Source organism: Spermophilus citellus (assembly GCF_964194105.1).
Source record: "Spermophilus citellus genome assembly, chromosome: 6".
In the NCBI taxonomy this organism is placed as follows: domain Eukaryota; kingdom Metazoa; phylum Chordata; class Mammalia; order Rodentia; family Sciuridae; genus Spermophilus; species Spermophilus citellus.
The window spans coordinates 83080422-83096823 of NC_138187.1; the positions used below are offsets into that span (position 1 = coordinate 83080422).

The 16402-nt window shown below is 35.9% G+C and overlaps 1 protein-coding gene across 6 annotated transcripts in view; it reads left to right on the forward strand.

Moving 5' to 3' along the window:
- Window positions 1-543: 543 nt before the first annotated feature.
- The window catches only part of ACBD5 (acyl-CoA binding domain containing 5), a gene marked incomplete at its 3' end in the record, with an annotated part of 46536 nt that continues 30677 nt past the window's right edge, over window positions 544-16402 (forward strand). For 2 of the 6 annotated variants that reach the window (XM_081300150.1, XM_081300151.1), the window contains exons 1-5: window positions 784-1972; window positions 2164-2332; window positions 7787-7907; window positions 9317-9389; window positions 14937-15051. In XM_081300150.1, coding sequence (XP_081156276.1) covers window positions 1958-1972; window positions 2164-2332; window positions 7787-7907; window positions 9317-9389; window positions 14937-15051 — 493 coding nt within the window. In that variant the 5' untranslated portion in view covers window positions 784-1957. The other 4 variants (XM_081300154.1, XM_081300152.1, XM_081300153.1 and 1 more) reach the window with 4 other exon arrangements.

Genomic DNA, 16402 nt, shown 5'->3' on the forward strand with positions numbered 1-16402 from the left:
TTGAATAAGTTAAAGTTGCTGGGGCTGGGGATGTGGCTCAAGCGGTAGCGCGCTCGCCTGGCATGCGTGCGGCCCGGTTCGATCCTCAGCACCACATACCAACAAAGATGTTGTGTCCGCCGAGAACTAAAAAAAATAAATAAATAAATATTAAAAATTCTCTCTCTCTCTCCTCTCTCACTCTCTCTTTTAAAAAAAAAAAAAGTTGCTAACATCTTCCTTTGTTGTGCTGGGAAAAGGCCAAATTTGGGGATTATGTGAATCTTGGCTCTGGTGCTTATTAAATCCTAGGGCCTTGGGCAGTTTCGCTAGTAAAAGCCTCCATTTCCTCATTCGTAAATACCCTACAGCATTTTCGGAGTGTCTGGAGATTGTCAAAACACTAGCCACTCACTAAACGGAAGTCTTTATTACGGTACTCTTTGGCCTTCATATATGATCTCAATGTTAATAAGCACCAAGGGCAAGAAACTAAACCCGTCTCCCGACCATGTCCAGTCACATTAGGATACCTCTCCAAAAAGCCACTTAGTCCCTTTTGCTAGAAGCGGATGTGGCCCCGCGAAGGATCACAAAGCGCGACCCAGCCGTGAGGAGGGATTTCCGCCAAACGCCGGGAGGGTGGGCCATACCCAGAAGCCCACCGGAACAGGCGGGAGGAACGCCGGCGCCCGGAAGCGCCGCGGAGGAAGGACTACATTTCCCATAAGTCGGCAGGGCAGGGCGAGGGGTGGGCGTCGGGGACATTACCGGACAGGCCTTGCCGGCAGTACTAAGGTAAATGCCGGCACCGGGGCTCGAAGAGAAAAGTTACTTAGGATCCGCGACTAGATTTGTGCTAGTAACCCCTCTAACCCATCCTGAACCGACAAAAACGATGCTCCCAGTGGGGCGACTTTGAGATTTCCGAGTTGCACCACTCCGCTCCGGCAACCCTAGACAACACACCCCTTACGGGTCTGGGGGCGCTTTCCCAATGCCCAAGGAAGCGGGGGAGCTGTGCTTGCTCGGGGAAGGCCCAGAGTATCCCTTTGTAGGTTTGACGGTTCGTGTAGGGTCCTCTAACGCCCCTCCCCCACGCCCAATCCCCTTTTAAGTCGGGCTGGATAAGGGGTGTGCTGGGCTTCCTGGGGCTCAAAGAAAGGAGTCGTGTAGGGGAAGGTGCCCCCCTTCCGACCCAGTCGAGTAGCGGACGACCTCCTTTGATTGCTTCTCGGACATCCTTGGCTGGGGCGGTGAAAGCTGTCATAACTTGGGGGCCAAGCATCTCCATCCAAAGTCCCCAATCCTGTACCTTTTGGAGTGGTATCTCGGTGCCGTTGGTGAGGCTAAGAGACTTGCGCTAGGTCACAGAATCCAAGTGGCAGAATGAAAGGTTCGCACCGAGCCTGTCTGGATCTAAAGCTCTTTGCTTCTGACCCATTACCTTCCTCAAGCCCCATCCTAAGAGAAGGCAGGAGCTGGGGACTGCACAATCTTTCGCGTTTGGTTTTCTTTTTCTTTTCTTGTTTTTGTCCGGAGAGACCCACGCGCGCCCTTAGGGCCCAGGGGCAGAACCCAACCCCGTGATCCCAGAGTATAGCGACCTCGTTTCCCACTCTCCTGAACAAAACCGAGCACAGAGTCTTCCCCTGACCAATCCCGGTCGGTGGTCCCTTGGACAGCAGTCTCTTCTTTCGCCTCTCCCAGGTCCTTTCCTGGGGATGCACGGGCGGCGACCGTCAGCGCCACGGGGCGGGTGGGAGGGGTTTGCTGCGCGGCGGCGGCGGCGGCAGCAGCGGCGGCGGTGGCAGCTGGTGGGTCCTGCGGTGACTCCGGGGCGGGGCTGTGGGCAGGGTGCCGATTGAAAGACCGACTCCGCGGGAATGGGGGGTGTGGTTGTTCGGCCAGCGTCCTTCGAGTGGGAGAGTGGCTCCGCGACCACCGGTGGCCGGACCCCCTCTGCCTTCTGCTAGAGATGCTCTTCCTCTCGGTGAGTTAATTTTCTGTCGTCGCGGGCAGGGTTCTGGTTCTTAGTCACGCCCCGGGGAGGAGGAAGGAGCGAGGCCACCTCGATGTGTGTGTGGCCTGGATAGAGCAGGGCAAAGGGGGAACTGACCAGCTGCGCTCCTAGGCCTCCTCCCTTTGGGGCATGTTGATCCGCGGCTGCGCTGCTTGTTCCAGTTTCATGCAGGCTCCTGGGAAAGCTGGTGCTGTTGCTGCTGCCTGATTCCTGCCGACCGATCTTGGGACCGGGGCCCGCGCTGGCGGCTGGAGATGGCGGACACTAGATCAGTCCATGAAACCAGGTTTGAGGCGGCCGTGAAGGTGATCCAGAGTTTGCCGAAAAATGGTACGTGCACTGGGCCCCGCTGGAAAAGCCTTCCGAAGAGGCCCCAGGTCTCTAAACCTCACCTTCTTTAACCTTCTTTCTGGTTCAAGCCTGGCTTATTTAGCCTACTTTTTTCCTGTGTTGTAAAGGCATGTAATTGGTAGGGAGGTATTGAATGTGAATTAACGACCTGCTGATCTTTGAAGCCACAGACAAATGTTATCCACGTTTTAAGTTCTTTAGATTGTTAAAAACGAAAGTCTTCTCATTTAATGACTGCGGATTTGTTAAAAAAAATTCTGGGGTGGGATACCTGGTACCCTATACTCGAAAATCTACAATTCAAACCTTTTGAAAACTTTTGCTATGAAGTAAGGGAAAGGAAGAAGTAAAGGAAAGGAAAAAATAGCAATATTCATTTGTAAAACGATTTCTTTTTATTTTAATAAATACAGTACCTTTTTTTTTTGCTGCTATTCCGTTGTATTAGCGTTTTGTTTTGTTTAACATATACTTATATTGGACCTTCTTTGCAGCTTGTGGGGAAAGATCTATTGTTCTCTTTCTTTTAGTATGTCATTTCTTTGTTTATCTTTGGTTTTCAGTAATTTGATTATGATGTGTTTAGATGTGTTTTTTCTTCTTATTTATCCTGTTTACAGTTTATAAACTGTAAATTGTAATTTTATTTGTGGGCAGTGTTGGAAAGTTTTTCAGCCATTATTTATTTTTTTTCCCCCTTTTCTAAGTAGAGTGGCTTGGGGAGGGAGATTTTCACTTTGCAATTCATGTCCTTTGCATCATAAGGATTATTTTAAATCATAAACTAATTTTTAAAAATGCTTTTAAGCACTATTACTGTACCAGAGTGGGAAACCTGACTATATAAACATATTACTAGAGTATTTAATATCATCTTCTTGGTTTTCATTAATCATATTTGGCTAAGTAATGAATCTTCAATACAGTTCACTCAAAAATTCGCTAAGTGTAGATTCAGAAAGTTTTGTAGAGCTGGTACTTAGGCTGAATGATGCCCTGGGTACAATCCCAGTGACACCCTTGGAAAAAAGAAAAAAGAAAGTTATGAAAACAAATGTACAGAAAAAATAATGTTCCCTTTTGTAATCCCCCCTCCCGCCCCCACTTTGTATTGAACTTAGGGAGGCTCTGAGGTATATCCCCAGCCCTTTAAAATTTTTTTATTTTGCATTGAATTTGTGATTCTCTGCCTTAGTCTCCTGATTCTTTTATACTTTCAAACATTCCATTGAAGGAGGTCATAGAGAGGATTGAAAGTTAAGCTAGAAGAAACAAAATATATAGAAATAACATAGGAATTTATTTAAGTATTGATATTTTAATGTTAGGTTAAGGGTGTTTATAGAAAGGTATGATTCCAAGAGTTTTATATAAGTAGTACAAATTTTTTGAAAATTGAAAAAGCTAGACTTAATGTCTGCTGCCTACTTTTTTTTTTAACAGTTTAGTCAACTTACTAAAAAAAACTCATGTAAATTAATTAAAAGAGTTTGTATTTACTTAACATTTTAGAAGGCATTACAAAGTTAAAATTAACAATAGTACTGGAGGTGTAGCTTAGTGATGAAGTTCAGACTTAGCATACAGGATACCCTGAGTGTGATCCCCAGCATCTGTCCCTCCACTGGCTCCCCACAAAGATCATGTTATTTTTCTGAAACTGAACTAATATTCATTGAACCACAAGTTTGTTATAACGAATTATTAAATATTTTTATTTTATTTTATTTATTTTTTTTTAAAGAGAGAGAGAGGAGAGAGAGAGAGAATTTTTTTTTAATATTTATTTTTTAGTTCTCAGCGGACACAACATCTTTGTTGGTATGTGGTGCTGAGGATCGAACCCGGGCCGCACGCATGCCAGGCGAGCGCGTACCGCTTGAGCCACATCCCCAGCCCAAATATTTTTATTTTAAATTAATTTTTTTCAGGAGGGAAAGTTTATTTTGGTTCACAGGAATTATTAAATATTTTTATAAAACACTGTTTTTTAAAATTGATCTGCTCTGATCTATTTTACAAAAAGCAAAATCTTATAGTTTTGTTTTTATTGCTTAATATTTAATAGTAAATTCTTTTTTTTTTTTTTTGGTAGTGGGGATTGAGCCCAAGGGTGCTTAATCACTGAGCCATATTCCCAGCACTTTTTATTTTAATTTTATTTTATTTTGAGACAGGGTTTAGCTACGTTCGTTAGGGCCTTAAGGCGCTAAGTGCGATAATGACCTTGATTTTTAGAAATATAAATTCTTAGATAATATTTCAAATACATATATTAAGTATGTCATGTGAGTGCCTCAAAGACAAAAGATCAGATACGTCATACTTTGTCTGCAGTCTTACACAGCAGAATATGTTCAATAATTTTTTTGTTTGTTTGGGGTTTTTTTTTTGGTACCAGGGATGGAACCCATGGCACTTGAGCTAAGGATCTTGCTAAGTTGCTTAGGGCCTCACTAAATTGTTGAGATTCGCTTTGAACTTGCATCCCTCCTGCTTCAGCCTAACAAGTTTCTAGGATTATAGGAGAGTGCCATTGCATCTGGCAAGTTTTTTTTTTTTTTTTTTTTTTTTTAGTATAAAGTATGTGTCATTGAGCTAAGCCTATAAACCTTTAAATCTTAACTTTGTTGGCTGTGGGTATAGCTCAATTGATAGAATGCTTACCTTGAATGCACAAGGCCCTGGATTCAATCTCAAGCACCATACACACAAAATATCTTACTTTGTTGGCTTACTGAAGACATTAAGAGATGAGGTTTTTGAATTTTCAAACGTAGATTTGTGTTACTCATTGGTAACCATTTTTAACAATTTTCTCTGCATTTTTCCTTTGTTGCATAAAAAACAACTATATCATTGAAACACTGTATCTAGTAGATACTCCCAAATGTGCCTATCTCATATAGATAATTGTTATTGTGATTGAGGATTAATTATTCATTCTTTTTTTTTTTTTAAAGAGAGAGTGAGAGAGAGGGGGACAGAGAGAGAGAATTTTAACATTTATTTATTTTTTCTTAGTTCTCGGCGGACACATCTTCGTTTGTATGTGGTGCTGAGGATCGAACCCGGGCCCCATGCACGCTAGGCGAGCGCGCTACCGCTTGAGACACATCGCCAGCCCAATTATTCATTCTTTTATTTAAAAAACATTTTTTTATTTTTTTGGAAGTAGTTGGAAACAATACCTTTATTTTATTTACTTATTTTTATGTGGTGCTGAGGATTGAACCCAGGGATTGAACCCAGGGCTTCGCATGTGCTAGATAAGTGCTCCACCGCTGAGCCACAACCCCAGCCCCAATTATTCATTCTTGATTAGACCTGAAACACCAGTTCTCAGTTTGTCAGTGTTGTAATTTCCATTTTTATAAATGACTAGCTTTTGATTCACATGTTATCTGTTTAGTATGAAGTCATGAAGTTTTCAAAATACCTTCTTACAGTTTTTGTTTGTATAATAATTTTTGCTTTGAAAGTAATATGCACTAATGTTAAAAATTTAAACAAATGCCAGGTGTGGTGGCATTTGCCTGTAATTCCACCTATTCAAGAGGCTGAGGCAGGAGGATCTCAAGTTCAAGCAACTTAATGAGACCCTGTTTCAAAGTAAAAGAAAATTGACTGAGGATGTAGCTCAGAGATAGATTGCTTGCTAAGCATGTTTAGTCCCTAATACTGGAAAAAAAAATTAACATAGGTAAGTAAAAAGGAAAATAAAATAATCTGTGTATCTACTATCCAGAGGTAGCTCCTTTAAACATTTTGTTGTATAGCCTTTTGATGTACTTTTCATGTATGTAAATTCTTATTTTGTAAAAAATAGATCACATTGTATATGCTGTTTTTAACCTACAGTTTATAGAAGATCATGAAATTTATCAGGCCATTATTGGGGCTATCATTATAATATATTCTGTTACTTGTGTGTATCATAATTATCTAGCCAGTTATCTATTAACAAAAAAACTAGCATTCCAATTCTTCATTTTAAGAGTATTGTAGCTGGGTGTGGTGGCACACACCTGTAATCCCATTTACTCTGGAGGCTGAAACAAGAGAATTACAAATTTGATTCCAGCCTTAGCAACTTAGTGAGACAGCATTTCAAAATAAAAAATAAGAAGCATGTATGAAGACACGATGGTGTAACTCTAGTTTGTGTACAACCCGAGAGATGAAAAATTATGCTCTATTTGTATAACATGAATTGTAATGCATTCTGCTGTTGTAATAAAAAATTAGAATAAATTTTAAAAAATAAGAAGGGCTGAGGATGCAGTTCAGTGGCAGAGAGCTCCTGAGATCAATTCACAGTGTGGGAAAAAAAAATTATATTCCAACTCATGGTACTTGAGTATACACTTTGAAAATTTCAAATATAAAAGAGGTTATGAATATTGATAGATATGCTAGAAGCATATATGAAGACTTATCTTCAAAAAACTGATATAACCAGAATTACAAAGGTAGAAATTGAGAAATCTGTTTTATATTGCATTAGTTCTTTTTCCACTAAAGTACACACTGGTTGGCTTTGGCCAAAGTTCCTTATCCAGTGGGAAATTGAAATTTGGCCAAGAGGAGTTGGGTTTTTTACTGTTGATACTTTATTAACCAAAGTATGTTTCTAACTTTTTTTCGTTTATGCTAGTCAGCTTTGATTTTTCATAAGCTTTATTTTGCTTAATAACATTATTCTGTACTTCCATATTTAAATTATTTTTATTTGTTGATGGACACAAAACCTTTTATTTAATTTATTTATTTTTATGTGGTGCTGAGGATCGAACCCAGGGTCTTGCATGTGGTAGGCAAGCACTCTACCACTGAACTGCAACCCCAGCCCTATACTTCCATATATTTTATGTGATGTTTTCTGGTTATTTTTGGTTATTTTGGTTATACCCTTAGAGTGTTTATTCATTTTATTTATTTACTTACTTATTTACTTACTGACTGACTGACTGACTGACTTATTTATTTTTTGGTACAGATATTGAACCCAGAGATGCTTAAACATCTTGTTTTCTTGTCTTGCCCAAGATTTTCCTATTTGTGTAAGACTGATGAAGACACATCCCCGGCCCTTTTTAATTTTTATTTTGAGGCAGTTTCACTAATTTGCTTAGGGCCTTGCTAAGTTGCTGAGGGTGGCTTTGAACTCAAAATCTTTCTGCCTCAGCCTCCCAAGCCTCTCAATCGTGTTTAGCATTGTTTAAGTTTAAAGTTTCAGAGTTTGATTTTTTTTAATCCAAGGAGCAGATTAATTAATAAAACTGCCATAACTTTTGTTTCTAAGATAGAAAAAATTATCTGACTATTAAAATATCAGATCACTATTAGTACTGCATGGCTAAGCTAATATACAACCATAGATTATCAGTGTTATTCCCCAAGTAATTTGTATTTAATGTATGTTTCCAATAGGTTCATTCCAGCCAACAAATGAAATGATGCTAAAGTTCTATAGCTTCTATAAACAGGCAACTGAAGGACCCTGTAAGCTTTCAAGACCTGGATTCTGGGATCCTATTGGAAGATATAAATGGTAATTTCATTTATAGAGCCAAGAAAGGATTTCAATTTTAATAATTATCACACAGCTATTACTTATGTGGTTATATACTATCCAGTGCATAAAATATCCTAGGTGTACTGCATACAGTTTTTGTCCTCTAGGTGCTCTTCAATACAGTCTTACTTACACAAATAGGAAAATCTTGGGCAAGACAAGAAAACAGTAAACCAAGAGGTTAGGTGCATCAAAAACAAAGGATTTTCAGTTCATCTTCTTATAGTTTTTCTTTTTTTAAATCTCAAAGCAACTCTTGAACTAAGTAGTTTTTCTTTTTTTAAATCTCAAAGCAACTCTTGAACTAAGTACAAGAGATAAACTTTCCTGCCTCTTTTAGCTGCCAAGAAAAGTAATGACTTTTGTTCATCAACTGATACTGTTTGCTTTGAGCCTTTCAGATAATATGTAACTAGAAATATGACTCAGGTACTGCCATGTTAACTTTTTATCTCGGTTATTACTTCTGAGCCACTGCATTTGAGTATAAATTTGGTTTTTAATACAATTAAAGAATGATAAGTTATTGATGTTGTTATCATTTTCCCAGTCCACTAACATTTGATATTTTTAAAATACCATTGCACACTTTACAAATGTCTCACAAAAGTCCATTTTCAACTGTACCTTATAACAAAGTATGTTAATTGATGAAGCATGTTTAAGAGCCACTAAAAGTACTAAATATGATACTTCCAGTAAGATCTTTATGAATGATAATAAAGTAATAGGTTAAACGAAATAGCAATATATTCTTTGTTTCAAGAAAATTTACTTATTTGCTTAACATTTTTTCCCTAGAATTGAACTTCAGTGAAGTTAAATTCCTTCTGGGAAAAATGTATAAAAAGAGAGATTTTCATATTAGGCAAATATTTCAAGGAATTTAAACACTTTCTTACCTTCATATTTTCATTTTTTTAGAAGTAAGGAACCATTTTTAGTTTTTGTTCTAGTGTATACATTACTTTTATTTAAATTAGTGGAAACTTTTAACCAAAACTTCTATTCATTTAAAACTTGGCTGTGACAGTAGACTTCTAAAATGTTCATTTCCACTACTGTTTTGTATAATTGTATGTAAAAACTTTTAAAGAATTCTTAGGCAATGTTTATGGGGAGCTTACAGTTTCTGTGACCTATTAATATCTGGATAGGTTATTTACTTATTGTTTTAATGCTATTTAATTTGCCAGTTCTTTTTGTTTTGATAGTTCTCTTCCAGGTGACATATTTGGTAATGAGATTTTTTTGGAAACATAATAATGGCTTTAAGTAGAACCTATTTTAAATTAATTGACCATATAGTGTCAACTATAAGTTGTAATCTCTACAATTGAAAAATCAGTTATTTTTTTATTATTTGTATGTATTTTCATTGCTAGGGATGCTTGGAGTTCTTTGGGTGATATGACCAAGGAAGAAGCCATGATTGCGTATGTTGAAGAAATGAAAAAGGTAGGGAAAATAATTTGTAGTTGAAAATAACAATATTCAGAGCAGCTCTAATTTACTTTTTTTTTTCTTTGAGAGAGAGAGTTTTTTAATATTTATTTTTCAGTTTTTGGTGGACACAACATATTTATTTTTTTATTTCTTTTTTATGTGGTGCTGAGGATTGAACCCAGCGCCGTGTGCATGCCAGGCAAGCACGCTACCGCTTGAACCACAGCCACAGCCCCTCTAATTTACTTTTATTAGACAAATTAGCTGCTTTGTTTTCAGGAACAAGGAGATTGTAGTATATTGCTATAGAATCTAGATTATTAAGTTTATTTGAACTTTATGTACTTTGTTAAAGTTCATCTTAACAGGAGTATTTTTTCCTTAAGATACTATATTGTGGGAATATTTTAGCTTTTTTTTTTTTTTTTACATCTTTCTTTCTCTGTAGTCAACTTCTGGAAAAAGTACAGAAATAGGAATCTTGGAAAAATATATATAAATATTTGCCCAACAAATCTTTGAAAATATTGGTGTCTCTTACTTGGGAGTCTTGTAAGTGCTGGTCTGTCTGAAAAGTATTTCAGGTTTGGAACATTGTATTTGGGAGAAAAAGTTAAGAAGACTCCCCAGCAATATTCTCTTACTAGTTTTGACTGTTAAATTGATGCATTTTCATCAGTGGACTTACTAGTAACAAGCATTTTTCTGTGAATGCATAATTCCTTTAAAGGCAGAAAAAGATAACGATGCTTTTAGGATTCTTGTGGACTACAGAGGAGGGCATTCCTTTTTAACTAGCTCTTTTAAGTCTATCGAAGGCATTTTGTTTTGTTTTTGGTACTGGGGATTGGACTCAGGGACTCTTTAACACTAAGAGACATTCCCAAACCTTTTTATTTTAAGATAGAGTCTTACTAAGTTGCTTAAGGCTTTGCTAAGTTGCTGAGGCTAGCTTTGAACTTGGAATCCTCCTGCTTCAGCCTCCTTAGTTGCTGTGATTACAGGCATGTGCCACCACATGAGACTAAGGCATTGTTTTGAGGAATACATTTATGAAAAAATCATGAATTTTATATTGGGCATGGGTCAGAAGTTGTGAAATCTAATTCTGTTTGAAAATCTTAAATAAATTATCTTTGAACATAAAGAAAATCTGTAAAAAAGGAATAGTTTTTTTGCCAAATGGCTCGATGGTATCAATCTCTAGTTGTTTCTCTTCTACACTGCTCAAGTGGTACCCTTTGTTACATTTTCACAATTTTTATTTAGTGGACTTTATGGTAGAGGGCAGAGTTTAATTCTTTTGGCGGTTATCTGTATCATTAATATAATAAAAAAAGAACCTTTCAAATCAGAGAGAGAAAGAAAATTCAAAACCTTTTTGGTTTGGTTTGATAACTATTCCTTTTTCTTTTCTCTCTCTCTCTCTCTCTCTCTCTCTCTCTCTCTCTCTCTCTCTCTCTTTTAGATCAACAGCATGCCTTTATTTTATTTATATTTATGTGGTGCTAAGGATTGAACCTACTGCCTCACACAGGCTAGGCAAGCGCTCTGCCACTGAAGCTACAGCCCCAGCCCCCTATTTCTTTCTCTTTACTTTAAGTGTCATTATAATTTTGAGGATATACTTCTATAGTATAAGGTTGAATTGCCACATTAAGCAAAATTTACATATTTTTCCTATCCAGTTTTACTAATTAATGTTGTCACAATTTAAAGTAAGAAGGGGATAAAACAATGTACATTCCACCCTCATTTAAATTATAGTGCTGCCTTTTAGCTCTCTTAAAATACTTCTTCCATATATGAGTTTCTGTAATTATTTCTCTATTTTAAAAAAACAAACTATCTTCAATAGGCTTTAAAAATTTTATTTTGTATTACAAATAAAGTTTATAGTTAACTTTTAGAGTTAAATCTAAAATATTAAATACCTATAGATTGAAAATGTGATAAGTCTTAAATTACATTCAGAGTTCAGCTTATGAACATCAGTAGATAAAATTGCATCTTTCTAGGGGCTGGGGTTGTGGCTCAGCAGTGGAGTGCTCGCCTAGCATGTGCGAGGCCCTGTGTTCGATCCTCAGTACCACATAAAAAATAAAGGTATAAAAAAATTGCATGTTTCTAAATAATCTTGTGGAATAGAACACTATCCCAAAGATTTGATTATTGAATTTGTAACTTTTTCTAATAATTTACTAATTGAAGCAGTCATTAAATCATGTTTCATAGTTCATAAATCATTGTACCATTACTCTTTAGAATATAAATCTCATTTCATGGATTTCAGGAGCCTTATTAATTTGTGTTTTATAATGGATTCTGTTTGGTAGAATATTGCTTATCATAATTTATAAAATTGTCCAGTAAAATATCACCAAAAGGGCTGGGGATGTGGCTCAAGCGGTAGCGCGCTCGCCTGGCATGCGTGCGGCCCGGGTTCGATCCTCAGCACCACATACCAACAAAGATGTTGTGTCCGCCGAGAACTAAAAAATAAATATTAAAAATTCTCTCTCTCTCTCTCTCCCTCTCTCACTCTCTCTTTAAAAAAAAAAAAAATATCACCAAAAAAGTTTCTGGAATCCAAAATTGTTTTAGCTTTGAGTGAATAAAGTAAGAAAGATGGTTTTAAGGAAAAATCCATTTCTTTGAAGTTTATTTTGATATATAATCAATGGGAAGTATAAAATCCTATTTTTTGTACTAGTTTTACAAAATCTTATGGGGATTTCCAGAATATTCATTCAACACTTGAATAATATACATTGTCTGTGGAATTTAAAGAGAAATCAGTGTACTTAATCCTGTCTGCACATTAGACTCACTGGTACAGATGCCCTTGCATGACTCCAGATTAATTGTGTCAGGATTTCTAAGAGGATTGGATATCTGCTGTAATAGAGGGAGGATTAGAGTGGGATCTTATAAAGGATAGAACCTGAAGTTACCATGGTTGAGGGTCTAGTCTAGAGCTACTCAAGTCTAGAGCACTGACTTTCTCTGAGTTTTGAGTTGACTTGTATTTTTAAGATTTGACTCATGATAAACATCTTTTAGAGACTGAGGGAAAAAGTAGGATTCCAATTTCTTTACTTTGTGTGGGTGATAGACTTTTTTAATCATTGGCATACTTGGGATTGCTATCTGTGAGTCTCCTCAGAAGGTCAGAAGCACTGGAGAGACTAAATTTGTGATTACTAAGATTATTGAACAGAGATTGAGCATTGGGACTTGGGTAACTTTAAAATATATGATCATTGTAGACAAGAAAAACCTGAGGAATTTTTTCTTTGCTTTAATAAAGCATATATGTATCTTTCCAAGTATATTTTTATCACCTAAAAATGATGTGTCTCTTTGAGGAAAAGTGCTGGATATATCTAGAAAAATTACTGTGCTTTGAATGCTGTTCTTCTACAGTCCATGCAGCTTACCAAACGTTAAAAGTCTGCACTTGGGGAGCTGGGGTTGTAGCTCAGTGGTAGAGCACTTACCTAGCATGTGTGAGGGACCAGGTTCAATTCTCAGCACCACATTTAAATAAATAAAATAAAGATCCATCAACTACTTAAAAAATATTAAAGAAAAAAAGAAGAAGTCTACGCTTGAACTAATTTTATTAACTTAAAACTTGAACTTTCTGTGGATGAGTACTACCTCTTCTAGATTGAGATTTGCCTGTGTCTCCTTGTTTGACCTTGGGTATGTGTCTCTGTTTCTATCTCTTATATGTATATGTGTACGCCTCTCTCTTCCTGTATGTCTCCTGTATGCCTGAACACATGCATGTGTGTACCTTTTTTTGTATTTCAGCATTGTTGAAAGGGAGAGAATTTTTTTGGTCGTTGATTTCTAGTTTCTTCATCAGAAACTTAAAATCTAGGTAGGTCTTGTGGTGGCCACTTGTGTCATTTCTACTGAAGTTCTGCCTTACTGAAAGAATACTGTTTATATTTGTTCAGTGTTGGTACATACTCCATTTATTTAGTTCTGACATTTCAACTCCAAAGTTCACTCTTATTTTATGGGGCATGGGGTAACCTAAACACTGAACTGAGTTGCTCAGGACAAATTATAGAGTTTAAGGAGGGAGGTTTTTTTGTTTTGGTGGTTTGTAAATTGCTTTAATGAGAGAACTAATAGAGATCTGTTCTAGAGGAAGATCAAAGGAGGTGTTGAATGAGGTTCAGGATAGGGTATCTGGTTGCCTTACCAGATTCTGCTAAATCAATATTCATGTTGTGGCAATATGGGGTAGTGAAAAAAGTGTTGAATTGTTTTCAGTTTTATCTCTGGCATATTAGCTGTGATTTGGTTACTTCAAAATAAACACTACCCCATAGTTTCAGTTAACTTGAATCTAATTCTTAAAATTATTACCATAACCTAAATATATATATAGTAAGTTATAAAATTTTCCCTCATGACTGCTCTCAGTCTCAGAACAAGTATTTTCTTAGCAAAAAGAAATTTTCTGAATAAACCATTTTTCACTCCTTAATATTGATAGGAACAGCAAATAGATAACTTACTATGAGCTATAAAATCAAAAGATAATCTCTAAAACTAGTTATTGTTACTGTTGTTCATTTGGTATAGTCTCTCCCAAAAACCTACCTTCCATATTGGAACACACTGAGGGTGGTGATGTTATGGGTATTATCTCAGCTTAAAATAATATCAGACTTGTTTATAATCATAGATTACTGATGATCTACTCTGTATCTGGTTTAAAAATAAAAGCATGTTATTTGAATAAGAATTTTAGAGTTTTAAACCAGACTGTTAAATACCTTTTATATGCTAGACACTAAAAACAGGAGTGAACAAAACTAGATAAAGGTTCTTTTGTATTGAGCTTAAAGTCTATTGTGAAATCAGGCAGTAAATGAACAGTAAAGCAAGGAGAGTGACTAATGAGTCTAGACCTGCTGTGAGTTTAAAAAATATAAATACATGCTATTTTAAAAATACATCTAAACAGCCAGGTAGGGTAGTGCAGGCATATATAATCTCAGCAATTTGGGAGGCTGAGACAAGAAGATTGTTAAGTTTGAGCAACTTAACAAGACCTGTCTAAAAATAAAAATTAGAAAAAAGAAAAAAGAGTCTGGGAGTTTAGCTCAGTGGTAGAGCACCCCTCGGTTCAATTCCCAGTAACACCCCCCAAAATCCCATTATTATGTATAATTATAATGCATGAATAAAAATAAATAAGGAGCTGGGGTTGTAGCTTAGCAGTAGAGCACTCGCTTAGCACGTGTTGGGCACTGGGTTCGATCCTCAGCACCACATAATTTTAAAATAAAGGTATTGTGTCCAACTACAACTAAAAAATAAATAAGAATACTTTTTAGATCTTTAATATACTTACAACTTTTCTAGGAGTATGTATATATTAGGCATATAATTAATATATATTCTTAAGAGAATTTATTAATGAACTTCAGATTTCCAAATTATTAATAAATTGGAAACCATAAGCTATTTAATATTAATTCAGGTCAAATTAATAGTTTGTAATTTTACAATATTTGTCTCTTTTGATTACAGATTCTTGAAACTATGCCAATGACTGAAAAAGTTGAAGAATTGCTACATGTCATAGGTCCATTTTATGAAATTGTAGAAGACAAAAAGAGTGGAAGGAGTTCTGATTTAACCTCAGGTTGGACTATTTTACCTATTTTTAAAATTTGGCCAGTTATAGATTATACATGCATTAATATTTATATGTCTAATTTTTATTTTTACTTTCACATGCCAGTCCGACTGGAGAAAATCTCTAAATATTTAGAAGGTAGGAATAATGAAATCCATATAAAAATTTTGTTTGATATGTACAAACCAAAAGCATTCTGCACAAATTTGTAGAACTTATTGTAGGTTGGGAATTTTTTTCCAAGAAAACACATTTGTATAAAGTTCTAAAATACTATAAATCCTTAGGTTCTTAACCTTAACTGTTGTTAAAACATGCTAGGTGGTTCACTTAGTATGAACAAAAGTATGTTTTGATGAATCATTTTCTGTTTTACTGTATGAATTAGAATAACAGTTCCATGGAGTAAAATATTTTCTATCTAATTTCAAAATGGGTATGTTTACAGTATGGCTTAACTATAGCATAACAAGCAAAAACAAGACTCAGTGAATTCACGTATCTCTTTTAAAAAATATGCATTTTTTTCAGTAAAGGATCAATAGATTATGTTTTGCCTACCAGAAGGAGTTAAAAAAAATGCTAGATCTACTGGCATTAACAGTAACCATTTGCTCTTTAAATTTTTTTAGAAAGCAGAATGATGATATGAAACCACAAGAGTAAATTTAGATGAAAATTGTATATGCTTTAATTAAAAATTAGCCTGGATTCCTGTTCATAAGGCATCTTTTAATAATCAACAGATTTGTAGTGTTTCAGAACAGTAATTTTCCTGTGCTCTTAAAAGGCCTTAAAGTTTGTGTCTTTCATGGCAATAAACCATGTATAACTGACAGTGTCTGCTTGTTTGTTGTGCATAATTCTGAATCACACCATTCTATATTATTTTGCAGAGGAACCAAATATTAATAATTCTCTTTATACTTTATGCTTATTAAGCTGAGGAAAAAAAACTTAAATGTTTTCTGTATCAAGCATACTGTTAGAATACAGGTGGGAATTTTGACCTATTTCAGTAGTGTCTAATCTACTGGCCAGAAGCATTCTTGAATAATAAAGTACAAAACAAGGAAGAGTAAATGATAGTTATAAGTGCGCAGCACTAATTACTTTTCTTTAATTTATTAATCCCCAAAGCTTTGAAAACCTAAGGTTGTTTTGTAACTCATTTGGTATAAAAACCTGACCTCATATGAACTCATTGTGGAATAGAACTTTATCTGAAATGACATGAGGGTATTTTGATTCTTTGTATGATTCAGTGTGACTAACATATTTTCCTGAAAAAATGATTATATTGTTATATAAAAATAATAATTATGTTATTATTTTTAGTGAGCTGTTTGAGATTCCA